Source organism: Oncorhynchus kisutch, linkage group LG6 (genome assembly GCF_002021735.2).
Source record: "Oncorhynchus kisutch isolate 150728-3 linkage group LG6, Okis_V2, whole genome shotgun sequence".
NCBI classification, from domain to species: Eukaryota; Metazoa; Chordata; class Actinopteri; order Salmoniformes; family Salmonidae; genus Oncorhynchus; species Oncorhynchus kisutch.
In genome coordinates this window covers 28,156,327-28,174,144 of record NC_034179.2, presented here as the reverse complement: position 1 = coordinate 28,174,144, position 17,818 = coordinate 28,156,327, and the positions used below count along the sequence as shown (strand labels likewise).

Genomic DNA, 17,818 nt, shown 5'->3' with positions numbered 1-17,818 from the left:
GGCACCATTTTCTTGTATTTTTTTATTTGTGGATAGACGGGCACACTCCAACACGTTTTTGTTTAGTGAGTCCACCAGATCAGAGGCAGTAGGAATGACTAGGGATGTTCTCTTGATAATTGTGTGAATTGGACCATTTTCCTGTCATGCGAAGCATTTGAAATATAACAAGTACTTTTTGGTGTCAGGGAAAATGTATGGAGTAAAAAGTACATTTGTTTCTTAAGGAATTGCGTTAAGCTCGCCAGACCTGATCACCCAACATCAGTGCCCGACCTCACTAATGCTCGTGGCTGAATGGAAGCAAGTCCCCACAGCAATGTTCCTTCATCTAGTAAAAGTTGTCAAAAATATAAATAGTAAAGAGATAGCTCAAAAACTACTTAAGTAGTATTTTAAAGTATTTTTACTTCAGTAATTTACACCACTGCTCACTACCAAGTTTCAAACTGCCTCTGAAAGCAGCCGCACACAAGCCTAATATTACTATGCGCAATGCCAAGTGTCGACTGGAGTGGTGTAAAGCTCACTGCCATCGGACTCTGGAGCAGTGGAAACACGTTCTCTGGGGTGATGGATCATGCATCACCGTCTGGCAGTTCAATGGACGAACCCGGGTTTGACGGATGCCAGGAGAACTCTACCTGCCCGAATGCATAGTGCCAACTGTAAAGTTTGGTTGAGGAGGAATAATGGTCTGGGGCTGTTTTTCATGGTTCGGGCTAGGCCCCTTAGTTCCAGTGAAGGGAAATCTTAATGCTACAGCATACAATGACATTCTAGACTATTCTGTGCTTCCAACTTTGTGTCAACAGTTTGGGGATGGCCCTTTTCTGTTTCAGCATGACAAAGCCAGGTCCATACACAAATGGTTTGTTGAGATCGGTGTGGAATAACTTCACTGGTCTGCACAGAACCCAGACCTCAACCCCATCGAACACCTTAGGGGTGAATTGGAACGCCGACTGCGAGCCAGGCCTAATCGCCCAACATCAGTGCCCGACCATGTTAATGCACATGATTTTGGATTGAGATGTTTTATGATGTAATAGTTTTCTTCCGCTGAAGGAGAGGAGGACCAAAATGCAGCGTGGTTAGAGTTCAACATGTTTAATAAAGACCATACACGAGAACACTACAAAACAACAAATGTGAAAACCGAAACAGTCCTATCTGGTGCAATGACACAAAAACAGAAGACAACCACCCACAAAGTACCCACAGAATATGGCTACCTAAATATGGTTCCCAATCAGAGACAATGATAGACAGCTGCCTCTAATTGAGAACCAATCTAGGCAACCATAGACATACCAACTACCTAGAAAGGGAACAGCCCCATAAACATACAAAAAACCCTAGACCAGACAAAACACATAAATCCCCCATGTCACACCCTGACCTAACCAAAATAATAAAGAAAACAAAGATAACTAAGGCCAGGGCGTGACATATGAGCAGGTGTCCACATCTTTTTGGCCATGTAGTGTATTTACAGCCTCCAAACAGTGGTGAATGGAAAGAAACATCTGTTACACAAAAAAACAAAAAGTGTCATGACATGCTGTCCGCGCATGTCTCTTGAACTGTATTGTTGGTTAAGGGCTTGTAACTAAGAATTTCACAGTAAGTTCTACACCTGTTGTATTCAGCGCATGTGACAAATTACAATTGATTTGATTCATCTTAGAAGTAGACTCAAAAGAGGAAAAGGAAAATATATGAAAGTGTAGTTGTTCACATCGGAAGGTGATGGTCACAGGACCTTTACCAATCAGATGTTGTTGGTCAAAGGGTTTAGTCATCACAGTAGGTTACACTTCATAGTGCATCTCCTGGGGCGAGATGGCTCATGCTCACCACACTTGACACATCTTGACATTAATGATGTATAGTCGTTATCACATAATCCCTTGTTGCTAGGGGTCTTGTTGCTATCCCCTCCATAGTTTCCAACAGACCTCTCTCAAGAATTTCTTGGATGCTATGGACGAGATTGCTGTTGTTAATAAGAGCCACTTCACATCCTCTCCTTGTCTCAATAACTTCATTCAACAAAGCATCCTATCCTTTTCACTAGCATAGTGTTTATTATGTGCCACTGTGTTAAGTAAACTAAGTGAACTGTGGGACATTGCACCACAATCCTCTATTAGCTCAAACATGGAGTATGCAATTCTATAGGATTTTACTCATGAATCTTGACATACGATGCCATGAATGAAAAATGATTACATTTAGGAAATTGTCTCATACTATTACAGTCCTGCTGTCTACATGACTCCACCCTTGTCCCTACAGCCCATCCCCACCAGTCCCAACAGTGACTCCAACACCCCGCCCAACAGCATGGGGACCATGGGGATGTCCTCTACGCTGGACAGTGGCCATGACGTCTTCATCTTGTCCCCAGTCTCTGGCCTTTATGGACACAGGTGAGCCTAGAAAACCCCATACATACAGTTGAAGTCGGAAGTTTACATACACTTAGGTTGTAGTCATTAAAACTCAATTTTCAACCACTCCACAAATTTCTTGTTAAAACAAACTATAGTTTTGGCAAGTCGGTTAGGACATCTACTTTGTGCATGACACAAGTAACTTTTCCAACAATTGTTTACAGACGGATTATTTGTATCACAATGTCAGTGGGCCAGAAGTTTACATTCACTCTAAGTTGACTGTACCTTTAAACAGCTTTGGAAAATTCAATGAAAATGATGTCATTGCTTTAGAAGCTTCTGATAGGCTAATTGACATAATTTTTGTCAATTGGAGGTGTACCTGTGGATGCATTTCAAGACCTACCTTCAAACTCAATGCCCCTGCTTGACATCATGGGAAAATCAAAAGAAATCAGCCAAGACCTCAGAAAAAAATAGTAGACCTCTACAAGTTTGGTTCATCCTTGGGAGCAATTTCCAAATGCCTGAAAGTACCACGTTCATCTGTAGAAACAATAGTACACAAGTATAAACACCATGGGACCATGCAGCCGTCATACCGCTTAGGAAGGAGACGCGTTCTGTCTCCTAGAGATTAAGTACTTTGGTGCGAAAAGTGCAAATCAATTCCAGAACAATAGCAATACCTGACTCAGTTACATCAGCTCTGTCAGGAGGAATGGGCCAAAATTCACTCAACTTATTGTGGGAAGCTTCTGGAAGGCTACCCAAAACATTTGACCCAAGTTAAACAATTTAAAGGCAATGTTACCAAATACTAATTGACCCACTGGGAATGTGATGAAAGAAATAAAAGCTGAAATAAATCATTCTCTCTACTATTATTCTGACATTTCACATTCTTAAAATAAAGTGGTGATCCTAACTGACCTAAGACAGGGAATTTTTACTAGGATTAAATGTCAGGAATTGTGGAAAAATATAAATGTATTTGTTTAAATGTATTTGGCTAAGGTGTATGTAAACTTCCGACTTCAACTGTACAGCTTATGTTCACTTGATTTTTTAGTCCTTTAGCACCTGACTGATCTTCTCCATAACCATACCTGTCAATCACAGAGACGAGATAGGTATTATGTCCTGTGATGACATCAACAAATACAGTCTGGAGAAGATGGGTATGAAAGGCTCGGAGTCTCCCAGCTTCTACCTGGACCATGATGGGGGCAAGTACTTCACATTGGTGGAGGAGGACTGTCTGGCCCTGGGGCAGGAGTACGAGACCAGGGGCCGCTCCACAGGGGTCAGGCGGAGGGACAGGACACCCACCCATGGTGAGTTAACCAGCCCAGATATGTAGTACTACCAACCAATCAGCCTTTTCAATCTGGGCGGTAGTTTAACATTAGAGGAGCATTGAAGGGTGGAATGCCAGGCGAGGTGGGTAGCTCCCCTCTCCTGCCTTCATTTAAGTGCATTATCATGTGAATGGCACGTGGAGAATGTACAGTAATTGGCAATTGCTATGCATAGAAGAGCTTATTATTATGCACCCCAGCGTATTTATGTTTCACATAAACCTCTCCCTTTTACAGTCCAGCCCCACCCCCACAGTCAGACATCCCCTTCCCCTGTCATTGCCCCTTCATCATCAGCAGCACTGCAGCTGTAGGATGGCCAGCAGCATGATGAATATTCTACATGCCACCTCTGTCTGCACTTCACATAATGAGCTCATTCACATTACTGCATGGCATGACTCCGGAATCTTTAGTGAGTGACACTGTCTGCCAACACTGAGACAAGGAAAGGAGGTCTTTGAAAGCCGTTGATAATGTACAGTATTCTATCCGTCCATCTGACAGAGAGAAGGCGATGCATTGTTTCAGCCCCCTCCTGGCTGTTGAGGATCTGTTGAGGCTCTGTTGAGGCTCAGTTTGTTGTGTATTGTACAGTGTGTAGTGGTGCAGGGATAAATCCCTTTGGCTCTGCCAGACGGAGTGTTTTTCATGTTAACAGCCTGCCAGGGAAGTGAGGGTGGATTGCTTCCAAGCTCATAATGGCTCCAGGCAGGGTACGCTCTGCTCATCCCAGTCTGTGGAGGCACTAGGTGCCATGACATGGCTCCATCACAGTCTCTCTTGCTCACACATTCACACACGTGCAACAAGCCTACCGTTTTCCCTTCACTCTAAAGATGAATTATTTTCAACTGGATTCCCATGCTATAACCTACTTCTCTTATACCCCTTACTGCCCTGCCTGCACTTTGACCTCTGTCATGCAGACATCCACCCACGCACAGCCACTCCTCTCTCACCATCTCTCTCTACAACCCTCTCCAATCCCTCTGTGAGACAGCCCCCCCCGTCCCCATCTTCCCTCAACTCCTAGCTCTCTCTCCACTCACACCTTAGCTGACATGCTACTTGGACTTCTTTCCAGGTGACCTCAGGCCAGTTTCCATGCCAACGGATTACAACTGGATGGCAGAGACAAAGGAGACAAATATGTACAAGAGAGGTAGCAGAGGTGGGTCCTTCAGTTCAGGTAGTCTCCCCAGTCCCCGCCTTAAATGCTTTGACTTAGAGAAGGAAATAGTTTTGGCTTCACTGCGTCTGCAATGTACAGACGCCTAATGAGGACCAATCACCGTCCCCACTTTCAACAACACATAACTAAATCGCCTGCTTCTTTCATTCATTTCACTGGAACTGCCACACATACACTGGTTTCTTTTGACATTACCACTGAATCTTGACAGAAACATGATTGTGCATTTAGAACTCTTTTCAAACTGCACTGTATAAAGATGAAGCTATCACAAGAAGCTCAACCAATTCTATTTAAAAAAAGGAGATTCAATCAGTTAAATATAGATAACATCTTCATGTCAGGCATTAATTAAGTTGAAAACCTAATCTTTGTTTTGCACTTGGCTGATTTCAGTGTAGCTTCGTGAGACTATTTACAGCAGTCATGTTGAGCGGGCTGTAGTGATAGCATCTCACTCCCATGACTTGTGTTATAAATAGCGAGTGCAAAAACATATCTGCCTCCCTCTGCTCTGAAACCACACACTGTTGGGGCTTGCCCTCACTGATAGAAGGTCACGTAACAGAGGTTGGTTTCTGTGGAAACATGCTGGTCTGTGAGACTGGGAAACATTACCTCATACTGCTCTCACTTTGACTTTCTTTTCCATTCCAAATGTTGTTTCACTAAACCCTTGGTAAGAGGTTGTTTTGCCATCAAGCATTTAATGTGATAGGCACTCTGGGCCTCCTAATGAACAAATAATTACCTCTCTAGGCTTCCAAATGACACAACCTTGCTCCCCTCTTTCCCTCCCTCCCTGACCTCTGCTAGACTCAGACAACTCCCTGCTACGTTACCTGAATGACGATAAGATCCTAGTAATCCAGGAGGAGCCGGACGTGTCCAGGGAATGCAAGCGGGACACTGGGCGGCGTACCCGCAAGAAGAGCCACAACCCCAGCAGCCCCAGCTATCCCATCAGCCCATCCTTGCTGGCCCCGCCTGTCAGACTGGACTCAGGACCACCAGAAGGCCTGCCCTTCTCACTGCCTGAGAGCAACACTGTGCCAATGTACCACGTGAGTCTGCACAGCTACTATTTATATTTTATCCATCTGCACCAGTTCAAGAAGGATATTATAGCTTAACACTCAGACATAGTGGCATAATGGTCTGACAATACAGATTCAACCTATTTGTGTCACAGAGCAGTGCCTTTTTTCTGTGGTTTAAGCTTTTTTGAGGTCACAATCAATATTAAATAAAAAGTGACTCAGAAGAGTGCCACCCATACCACCTCTATTTCCACAACCCCAGACACCCCATGGTTTCTACCTGGGCCCAGGGACTCTACCTTCCCCAGATCTACTGATCTGCCTGCCTGGTCACAACAGGAAACAAAAGCCACGCTCTGAGATAACAGTGCGCTGTGATCTCTCTCTCTCTCTCTTTCTGTGATGCGCTAATCTGCTCTTTACCTTTCCACAGAGAGCTGGAGACACACTGAGAGCTGACACTGACAGGTGAGTGAGCATTTCTTCTCCATGGGGATCAACAGGACAGGCCAACTCAATGGCCAGAGAATATTGCCATGGTTTTGTGAGGAGCATGGATTTATTTGCGGATTCAGAAATTGATGTGTGGGAGTTTTTTTGCTTAAGCTATGGAGGCAAATTGTGCTAATTTGAAATGAATTGGTATTATTTCCTCTGAAGTAAATTGAGAGCTTTTCAGAACCTATCAAAATGTAATTGATAGATCATTTATCTTGTGAATGCTTTGTATTAGTTACCCACTTCTGCTTCTTGTGAGTGAAGTAAATTTCCATTATCCTGCATACCATCATATTAATTATTCTAATAGAGAGGACTTTACCTTCAGTGTGTTGTTACAATGTATTAACTTAAAGATGCAGTCTGGGAACTCACGCACTTACAAATTCCTAACATATTGTACGAATTAGAATTTGTAACATATCATACGAATTGCTTAAAATTTTGGGATGAAACATATCATACGAAACGGATGATGTACTACATAATTGTGTAACATTTTTGGGGACCAGTTACGGCTCATGAGCACTACTTGCAAAACTACTGGCAGAAATTATACAAAAGCTATGGAATTGGCCAATAGGCCTCAAGAGAAGGAGATTTTAACATAAATCATGAGGGTTGCCAAGCAGAACATATTTCCTCTACCTTTCATTGACCTAAATCTTATTTCCTGGTTCTATTTAAAAATAAAACACTGCTTTGTTTCAATTTATGCTACAATTCAACACCTTACCTATAGTCAGTGTTCAGTGGGTGCTCCAACCATGTAGGTATAAAATGGGGGTCTGGCAGTAGAGAATTCCTCTCAGCCATTGTTACAGTGATGAGAGCTAATAAGGTCATCATAGATAGCCAGCATGAGTAGCGCATCCCCTAAGTGGTTTATGTTGCGTCGTGCTGAGTTCTACTGAGACAGAGACTTGCTGAACCTGATTTCCTGCCACTTGCTCCGTGGTTTAGGTTGCTTCTTTCACTTGCTGGAGGCAATACATTATTTTTCTAAATGTATCAAGCTTTAGATCATTCTCATTGGTAGAATGGATGCAGCAGCACCCAGTTTTACACAGAGTTTCTGGATAGGTGAAGGCCCTACTCAGTGTTAGAGTAATTATGTTAAAACCAAGGTGTCAGTATGATGGAAAAATGTACAAACTCATACTACTCAACGATGCACCAAAAAAAGAGCCTATTAGTTTCCTCAAAAGCAAACAAAGAAAAGCTCCATAATCATATAAATCAAACACACTACACACATCCTGTCAATAGTCTAGGTGATGTGGGTAAGGCAGAGTCAGGCGCAGGACACAGAGATGAGTAATAATCGTAACTTTACTCAAAAAACAATCTTCCATCAAGGAGAACAAAATTCCAGAGCACATAAACGAGACAACTTGACAACAATAAACACGCACAAAACCAGGATTGAACCAGAGGGTTAAATAGGGAATAAATTATAACGTAATGGAAACCAGGTGTGTACAATCAAGACCAAACAAAAGGAAAAATAAATGTAGATCGGTGGAGACTAGAAAGCCGGTGATGTCGACCGCCGAACGCCGCCCAAACAAGGAGAGGCACCAACTTCGGCGGAAGTCGTGACAGTACCCCCTCCTTGATGCGCAGCTCCAGCAGCGCGCCAACAACGGCCTCGGGGACAACCCGGAGGACGAGGCGCAGGTCGATCCAGGTGGAGATGGTGAAATTCCTGCAGTAAGGAAGGGTCCAGGATGTCCTCCACCGGCACCCAGCATCTCTTCTCCGGACTGTACCCCTCCCACTCCACGAGGTACTGAAGGCCCCTCACCCGACACCTTGAGTTCATGATGCCTTGCACAGTATACGCCAGGGCCCCCTCGATGTCCAGAGGGGGCGGAGGAACACATGGAACGAGGGGTTAATACGGTAATCAGGGGGAGCTGTAACCTATAATAAACCTTGTTCAGTCTCCTCAGAACTATAAATGGCCCCACAAACTTCGGACTCAGCTTCCGGCAGGGCAGGTGAAGGGGTAGGTTTCGGGTCGAGAGCCAGACCCGGTGCACCGGGGCCTCACTGAGGTGGCGGTCGGCGCTCGCCTTCTGCCATCTGATGGCCCTTTGTAGATGCACCTGGGCAGCGTCCCATGTTTCCTCCGAGCGCCGAAACCATATGTCCACCGCAGGTGCTTCGATCTGGCTCTGATGCCACGGTGCCAGAACCAGCTGATAACCTAGTACACACTGAAAAGGAGATCGGTTAGTGGAGGAGTGACGGAGGGAGTTTTGGGCCATCTCTGCCCAGGGGATGAAAGCCAACCACTCCCCCGGCCGGTCCTGGCAATAAGACCGCAGAAACCTACCCACATCCTGGTTAACTCTCTCCACGTGCCCGTTACTCTCGGGGGTGAAAACCTGAGGTGAGGCTGACCGAGACCCCCAGAAATTCCATAAACGCCCTCCAGACCCTAGACGTGAACTGGGGACCCCGATCAGAAACTATATCCTCAGGCACCCCGTAGTGCCGGAAGACGTGGGTGAACAGGGCCTCCACAGTCTGTAGAGCCGTAGGGAGACCGGGCAAAGGAAGGAGACGGTAGGACTTAGAAAATCAAGCCAATGCCTCCACGCCTTCAGAGCCTTGACAACAGCCAACCGCTCCCGATCCGTTTCACTCCGCCGGGCTGAGCTTCTTCGAAAAGAAAGTACAGGGGCGGTGCTTTGGTGGCGTACCCGAGCGCTGAGACAGCACAGCTCCTATCCCTGCCTCGGATGAGTCCACCTCTACTATAAATGCCAAAGAGGGATCAGGATGAGCCAGCACGGGAGCCGAAATAAACAGAGCCTTCAGGTGACATAAAGCCCTGTCCTAAGGGAGCCGCTACCTGACCAAAGCCCCGGATAAACCTCCGGTAGTAGTTGGCAAACCCTAAGAACCGCTACACCTCCTTTACCGTGGTTGGTCATTTTCCATCTCCACCCCTGTTGCGGACAGGCGGTACCCTAGGAAGGAGACGGACTGCTGGAAGAACGGACATTTCTCAGCCTTGACATACAGGGCATGCTCCAACAGTCGACCAAACACCTTGCGCACCAGGGACATATGCTCGGCGCGAGTAGCGGAGTGTATTAGAATGTCATCTATATACACCACTACACCCTGCAGGTCCCTGAAAATCTCATCTACAAAGGATTGGAAGACTGATGGAGCATTCATCAACATATACGGCATGACAAGGTACTCATAGTGCCCAGAGGTGGTACTAAATGCCGTCTTCCACTCTTCCCCCTCCCGGATACGCACCAGGTTGTAAGCGCTCCTGAGATCCAATTTTGTGAAGAAGCGCGCCCTGTGCAATGACTCTGTCATACTGGCTATGAGAGGCAGCGGGTAACTATACTTCACCGTGATCTGATTTATACCTCGATAGTCAATACACGGGCGTAAACCTCCATCCTTCTTCACAAGGTGAAGTGGAAGGCCGAATGTATCCCTGTCCCAGAGATTCGGAGACATATGTTTCCATAGCCCCCGTCTATTCCTGTGACAGAGGATACACGTGACTCCTGAGAAGTGCTGCGTCTACCAGGAGATTTATAGCACAATCCCCCCCGTCGATGAGGTGGTAGTTGAGTCGCCTTCTTCTTACAGAAGGCGAGAGCCAAATCGGCATATTCAGGGGGGATGTGCATGGTGGAGACCTGGTTTGGACTCCACCGTAGTTGCACCTATGGAAACACCTACACACTTCCCTGAGCACTGACGTGACCATCCCTTAAGTGCCCCCTGTTCCCACGAAATAGTGGGGTCATGATAGGCCAACGAGGGAAGCTCCAACACCACAGGGAAATCAGGAGAATCGATCAGAAAGAGACTAATTCTCTCCTCATAACCCTCCTACGTTATCATACGTAGTGGAGCTGTGACCTCCCCGACCGCCGAACGCCACCCGAACAAGGAGAGGCACCAGCTTCGGCTGAAGTCGTGACACATACTGCATGCTACACATACTGCATTACTTAATAGAAAATCTACATCTAGTATATCACAAAAGTAAGTAGTGAAACTTAGATTGAGAATGATATGTGATATCCATTTCTTCAGTCAGTGTCCATGTTCCAGTACCATGCATGGTACCATCTGTCAGTAGAGCCATGTCCAGATGGGAATTCAGGCCAGCCCTGGGGAGGATAAAGATGCTGAAATGGGGACTAAGTTCTTTTGGACTAATTCTATCAAGAGATACACTCAAACAAATCAATATTTCATGTATGTAACTCATGCACTCATGTCAATGGAATATATGCTTTAGTATTTTACTCACATAGATAGATCAAGTTATAATTCTACCCTTTATTTATGAATAGTATCATTACATTGATAGCAGTACAGGATCAGCTTATCCCCATATAAAGAGGGTTAGCCTCCATTTTGTTGCATGCTTACTCACCTGATCTTCCCTTTCCCCAGGTATGCTAGTTTTGGCATCGAGAGACAAGGAGGCTCATCCATGAGGAAGGTAAAGCAAATTATATGAAACAGTTAGTACTACTGTTACTCCCCTAATATGAGTACAGTACTGTACTTTAGACACCTCTTCTAATCAAACCCTCTCTTCTTCCCTCTCCTTGCAGTCATTTCACTATGCGTCTTTAAGGACTAAGACCAAAAAGAGAACCAAAGGTAAAACATGAGGGATTAACCCATTCACTGTGAGGTTTCTTTTGGTGAACCTTTGTCAATAGTTTTCTTTTATATTAGGATTTGTGATGGGGTTGGAATGATGTTAGTATTAAGGATACAGTATCATCCAGGGAATGTTTAGTGTGTCCATGTGTCTATAAGAATTTCCTGTGATATCCTGCTCTCCACCCAGGTTCTCTGACTAGCGCTAGCCGCAGGCGTATCTCCTGTAAGGACCTGGGCCATGGGGACTGTGAGGGCTGGCTGTGGAAGAAGAAGGATGCCAAGGGCTACTTCACCCAGAAGTGGAAGAAGTACTGGTTCATCCTCAAGGACTCCTCGCTCTACTGGTACACCAACCAGAATGTAAGCTGCTCTCTGACAGTACAATGCAGCTGTCAAACATGACTTTATTTTCTCTTATCCACAACAGGCTTGCTGTTTACCAACACGATCTGCAGGTTTGTCAGATATAGCAACACTATAGGCCATATTCCAGATACTGAACCAGTTACAGTGCCTTCAGAAAATATTCATACCCCTTGGCTTATTCCACATTTTGATGTGTTACAGCCTGAATTCAAAATGGATGTTTCCTTACCCATTTACACACAATACCCCAAAATGACAAAGTGAAAACATGATTTTAGAAATGTTAGCAAATTGATTGGAAATTAAATACATAAATATCTCATTTACATAAGTAGTCAACAACCCTTGAGTCAATACATGTTAAAATCACCTTTGGCACCGATTACAGCTGTGAGTCTTTCTGGGCAAGTCTCTAAGAGCTTTGCACACCTGGATTGTACAATATTTGCTCATTATTATTTTTTTAATTGTTCAAGCTCTGTCAAGTTGGTTGTTGATCAATGCTAGACAGCCATTTTCAAGTCTTACCAAAGATTTTCAAGCCGATTTAAGTCAAAACCCTAACTATGCCACTCAGGAACATTCAATGTCATCTTGGTATGCAACTCCAGTGTATATTTGGCCTTGTGCTTAAGGTTATTGTCCTGCTCGCTGGCTCTGGCTCACTGTGTGGCCTTATTTGTCCCACTATTGTTTGTGGAGATATGCTCTGATGAAGGTCGACTGACCGAAAGCTCAGCTTAATTAAAACACATTTGCATATGACTGGAAGTGTGCAGAGATTTCTTTCCTGTTTCTCCAGTTTTGCCTTTTGCCTCCAGCACCTTCTCAAATCATCTTTGGGTGTGCAGTAGATTCTGCCTATTATCTACAGGTTATTGCTCTGCTGAAAGGTGAATTTATCTCCCAGTGTCTGTTGGAAAGCAGAGTGAACATGTTGTTCCTCTAGGATTTTGCCTGTGCTTAGCTCTATTCTGCTTCTTTTTATCATAAAAACTCCCTAGTCCTTGACAAGCATACCCATAACATGATATAGTCACCACCATGCTTGAGCATATGAAGAGTGGTACTCAGTGATGTGTTGTGTTGGATTTGTCCCCAACATAACGCTTTGTATTCAGGGCATAAAGTGCATTTCTTTGCCACATTGTCTGCACTTTTACTTTAGTGCCTTTAGTGCAAACAGGATGCATGTTTTGGAATATTTTTATTCTGTACAGGCTTCCTTCTTTTCACTCTGTAAATTTAGATTAGTACTGTGGAGTAACTACAATGTTGAGCCATCCTTAGTTTTCTCCTATCATAGCCATTGAACTCTGTAACTGTTTTAAAGTCACTATTGGCCTCATGTTGAAATTATGAGTTAGGAAGGACGTTGGTATCTTTGTAGTGACTGGTGGTATTGATACACCATCCAAAGTCTAATGAATAACTTCATCATGCTGAAAGGGATATTCAATGTCTGCTTTTTTGTATTATTAGCAATAGGTGCCCTGCTTTGCGAGGCATTGGAGAACCTCCCTGGTCGTTGTAATTGAATCTGTGTTTGAAATTCATTGCTTGACTGATCAACCTTACAATTATCTGTATGTGTGGAGTACAGAGATGAAAAAATCATGTTAAACACTATTATTGCACACAGAGTGAGTTCATGCAACTTATTATGTGACTTATTAAGCACATTTTTACTCCTGAACTTATTTAGGCTTGCCATAACAAAAGGGTTGAATACTTATTTACTCAACATTTCAGCCTTTAATTTATTTGTTAACATTTCTTAAAACATAATCCCACTTTGACATTATGGGGTATTGTACACCAGTGACACAAAATCTCAATTTAATCCATAATAAATTCAAGATGTAACACAACAGAATGTGGGAAATGTCAAGGGGTGTGATAACTTTCTGAAGGCACTGTATGTTGAAGTGACATGTAGTGTACAGCATATTCCAGTGTGTCTCGTATACTTAATGAGGTGTGTCATCTCTACAGGCATATGGCAATGTATTGCTTCTTATTTCCCTTACTTCTCCTTCCCTAGGACGAGAAGGCTGAAGGTTTCATCAGCCTACCTGAGTTCCGAATAGATCGAGCGATTGAATGCAGAAGGAAACAGTGCGTGTTTTTGGGATTCATGTTTTATTTTGTCTCTCAAACTTTTAGTGAACCTGAGGATTTAAAAGAAAACACAAAGCCTAAATGAAACACAAAGACAAACGCATCATACATTATTGCCAGCACGAGTGCTTCTGTTTGGCTTCAAAGGGACAACACAGAAACAGATGCGTGGCATGACTATTTTATTTTCATAATAAGAGCTTTAAATAGCCGTGGCACAAAGTAGTAGAAGTAATAGGTGTCTGTTTCCACCTGAGAAGCTGATTGGGTCACATAGGGATCAGAGAGGGGTCAACTGGCTAGGTTGTGGCATGTGCCAGCCAGGCCTCATGTCCCTATTACAGAGACTACAGTGGCGATAAGCACGTTGCATATACAGTACACTTATTTGGCCATTACCAAATGCTCTGAAGCTCGCATTGTACCACGTGGTCTGGATCTAAGGCTAATGGAATGGAATTATGCTAAATTGAGATGTTTAATCGTCAGATGAACTACAACATTACACAGACTAAATGGATCTTTTTTCTGCTTCCGTTACAGTGCCTTCAAAGCCTGCCATCCCAAAATCAAGAGTTTCTTCTTTGCCACAGACTGTTTGGAGGAGATGAACAGGTAAGACCAGTGCTATGATGGTAGGGTTAGTTAGTGTGCTTATTTCATAAAATGCTCTCTTGGTTGCAACAGAATGTACAGTAGGTGAACAGCTTATTTTCTAAGGCGTATTATCTGTTTCAGCGCATTGTTCTCCGCTCAAACAGGAGGAATATGAAAATATACTTTAGATATCTGTAGTTGTGTTCTACTGAAATGTTATTTTTCTTTGTTTTCTACTGAGATGAAAAAGAGCAGGAAGTATCTTGTTTCAAGGCACCCTCTGGGTCATCAGCTGCTGCTTTGTTCATCAGAAACAGTTTCATCTTTCCCTTGTGTTGTGATTGATTCACTTGTTATCATCTCTGGCTCTTTGCTTTGCAATTATGTGGCAGTGTTGATCACAAATTCCCTTTTATTGATTGAGTAGCACTAACAAAAGAAAGGATGTGAGAGGATTCAGAGATTGCATATCATGCCATCGATATACATTATTTTCTTCAATGCAGACTGTTAAAGGTCCAATGCAGCCCGTTTTTATGTCAATATCAAATAATTTCTGGGTAACAATTAAGTACCTTAAAATGGTCAAGAATAAACAAAAAAGCAAATTAGAGAATAGCAATTTCTTAAGCAAGAATTTTGCTAGGATTGTCTGGGAGTGGCCTGAGTGGGAAGGGGAAAACTGAAAACGACATGGAACTACATGGCAGAGAGGTTTAGGAACTTTTCAAACAGCTCTTACACTAAAATGGCATTTTCATAATTTCACAGTATTATTCCAACCTCATAGTGTGGAAATATATATTGTAATGAAACAGGCAGGGAGCAGGTCTCGAACCCTCAACCTTCTAGCCCGAAGTCCAGCGCGCTATCGACTGTGCCCCAAAAGCATGCTCGATCGGCAGTGGATATCCTCGCTTATAAAGCCAGGATCGTTACACAACTCCCTCCTTTCAAAGAGCACATCCTCGCGCTAGCTTGCGACTCAACATCTTATAGGAACGCGCTCACTGGCCAAGCACACACACGTTTGTGGATGCAAGATCCGATCACTTCTGACACCAATGTAATGAAACAGGCACCAGCGTGCTATCGACTGTGCCCCAAAAGCATGCTCGAATGGCAGAGTCGATATTCGCGCTTATAAACCCAGGGTTGTTACAATATACATTAAACACAGAAAAATAACGTTTTTTTTTACTGGACTGGGTCTTTAATTATGAATATTCTTAAGAAATATAGACTATAGTGCAACATACAGAGCCGGCATTAAAGGGGCCTGACCCGCCATACCGTACCTCCTTGCCCGTCAAAATAAAATATTTAAATATTGACCCAGACATGCGCCGACAGAAAGACGCATCAATCTCTGTCTGTCTACCCTCTGTCTCAGTATGGGTAGACCATGTATCTGATGCTGTTTGGACCAAAATAATATGGCATGTCATATGATTCCTGGCCAGACAGCATCAGATACATGGTTAACCAATACTGAGACATAATGGCTACATATAGAGGGGTGCTGTTTCGCTCGCTCGGGTGGTTTCTTCAGTGATATAGTTTCAGCAGAGGAAGAGGCAAAGCGAGAGGGCTCTCTTGACAAAAATCTGTCCAGTATAAATAAGACCAATGCGTTTCTATGGGAATAATATGCAGACCTAAACTTGTCGCCCGCCTTTGGGACAAAGACTCCCGTTGTTAGGGCTGAGACATGAGCATCTCGTCATTATATGCAGATCTCTAGTTTCAGCCTCTGCGAATTAGACAGGAAAGATGGCGGGGGCACAGTTATGGAGCCAGATAGCTGCTAAAAGGTTAAATGTATATATCGTTAGGATCGTAAGAAAAGCCATGCGTGAAACATGAAACAAACTGTTAAATTTGATCTGTAAATGTACAAACCCAATGTTACGACTATGAATGAACATTTACACGTTCAATTCTTACTTTGTCTCCCTTAACTCGGTTACAGATCTTTTTTATACATACAAACCTTTGTCCGGAATGTGGCATCTGTAAAGGACATGAACTGAATGTAGCTAGTCAATCAAGCAACTCTAGCCCAGACGTAAGAGTTGCTTTGCAGCTTTCGGTTTCATTTCCAAAATAAATGTCAAGAGCTTGTTTTAGAACGGCATTCAATAACAACGTAGTACAACTAGATGGCGTAGTATAGGCTTGGGCCTTCAGCAAATGACTTGTGTGAGAATGATACTATAAAGATACAGAAGAGCCTTGTCCAGAATAACCGCCTGAGCTGCAAAATAGAAAGTAAATATGATTTAGGCTCGGCCTATTCCACTATCTAAATATGCCATGCTGCTGTGTGTTATTTAATGGCATATAATTGCATAATTAATTTTTATAGCCGTGTGGCGCTACTGTGGTGATCATGTAACCTAATGAATTACACTTTTTCCAGTATTTGGGAGCACGGACTATAGGCCTTATATTAGGCATTTTGACTGTTGTATTGTGAATCCCACTTTGTATGTAAGCTTGTTATAGCCATTTGCATTGCACAACCCCATCATGCAGAGGCTATATCCATATCAATAAATGAGACATAACAAAATATTGATTAAGTCTTGGCTATAACCGGCCCTGAGCAAAATAGCCAAGAGGTCCCAAATGGTCAAGACTATCTATAGCTTATTCTTATTGCCAGATCTGTTTTCCCTATCAGCCACTGCATGGGCTTCTTCAATTATTTTGTTTCAAATATATTTAGAAGCCTGTGAGCTAGGGTCTCTTTTTAGGGGGAAGCCTAAAATAAAAAGTTATAAAACACAGAATTCTAAAATTATTCCACAAGACACCAGTACCCAAAATGATAGCCTAAATTGCAATGCATACAAGTTGAAGGCCTATTTTTGTTTTTGGATAGGCCTAAGTTAAACATTGAATTATTAAAGTGATAGACTAAATAACTTTGGAGAATTTAGATAATTTTGAATACACACATGGATTTCAATAAACAATTGGATAAGACTGTTCTATTCTCTTTGATTTAGTTCCTATTGTAACTCCGACAAATGACAGAATGGATGACATACTGACTGACAACTGAATGAAGGATGAATTAAATGTTCAAATATGTTGGAATGACGAGTTGCACGCATCATGCATGCTCTGCATTTTATTTGGCTAGTAGGCAAATAGGCCTACATTAGGATATAATGACTCTATGACTGCATGCCCCCAGAAGGGATTATTCTGAGGCTGAGGTGTTCTTTTCCGAATGCGCATGGTGCTGTAGTGCTGCATAGAGATCACACACTCTTCAACTGGGCAGCAGTGTCGCTATGGAGGGGATAGACTATATGGAGACTACCTAAGACCACTGCAACATAGTTATTGTAAAGTGTGGGAATAAGCTTATGCCAGACTTAGCCTACATTTAACGTCTCCCTTGTTAATTTCAAAGTCCATATGTTCGTGACCCGATGAATATAAATCATGTCAAATTATAAAAAATATAAAAAAGAACCCCTCCTACATAATATGCTTTGGCATGATTTTGAGTGATAAATAAATGTCAAAATATTCCATAAAAATATATTTTGAGTG

The 17,818-nt window shown here is 43.1% G+C and overlaps 1 protein-coding gene and 1 long non-coding RNA gene across 2 annotated transcripts in view; one reads left to right on the top strand and one right to left on the bottom strand.

Annotated features, from left to right (window-relative positions):
* Nucleotides 1-17,818, top strand: part of LOC109892603 (connector enhancer of kinase suppressor of ras 2) — a 70,892-nt gene that overhangs the window by 39,554 nt on the left and 13,520 nt on the right. Inside the window, exons 10-18 of the mRNA XM_031826525.1 lie at nucleotides 2,302-2,435; nucleotides 3,525-3,739; nucleotides 5,775-6,022; nucleotides 6,432-6,466; nucleotides 10,946-10,994; nucleotides 11,110-11,158; nucleotides 11,352-11,524; nucleotides 13,575-13,648; nucleotides 14,195-14,266. Of these exons, the coding sequence (XP_031682385.1) occupies nucleotides 2,302-2,435; nucleotides 3,525-3,739; nucleotides 5,775-6,022; nucleotides 6,432-6,466; nucleotides 10,946-10,994; nucleotides 11,110-11,158; nucleotides 11,352-11,524; nucleotides 13,575-13,648; nucleotides 14,195-14,266 (1,049 nt within the window). The remainder of the gene's footprint in view (nucleotides 1-2,301; nucleotides 2,436-3,524; nucleotides 3,740-5,774; nucleotides 6,023-6,431; nucleotides 6,467-10,945; nucleotides 10,995-11,109; nucleotides 11,159-11,351; nucleotides 11,525-13,574; nucleotides 13,649-14,194; nucleotides 14,267-17,818) is intronic.
* On the bottom strand, nucleotides 1,098-5,904 carry LOC116374373 (uncharacterized). The gene is made up of 3 exons (XR_004210241.1): nucleotides 5,801-5,904; nucleotides 2,809-2,948; nucleotides 1,098-2,441 (listed from the first exon to the last, which is right to left on the bottom strand). It is a non-coding gene; the product is annotated as an uncharacterized LOC116374373 (long non-coding RNA).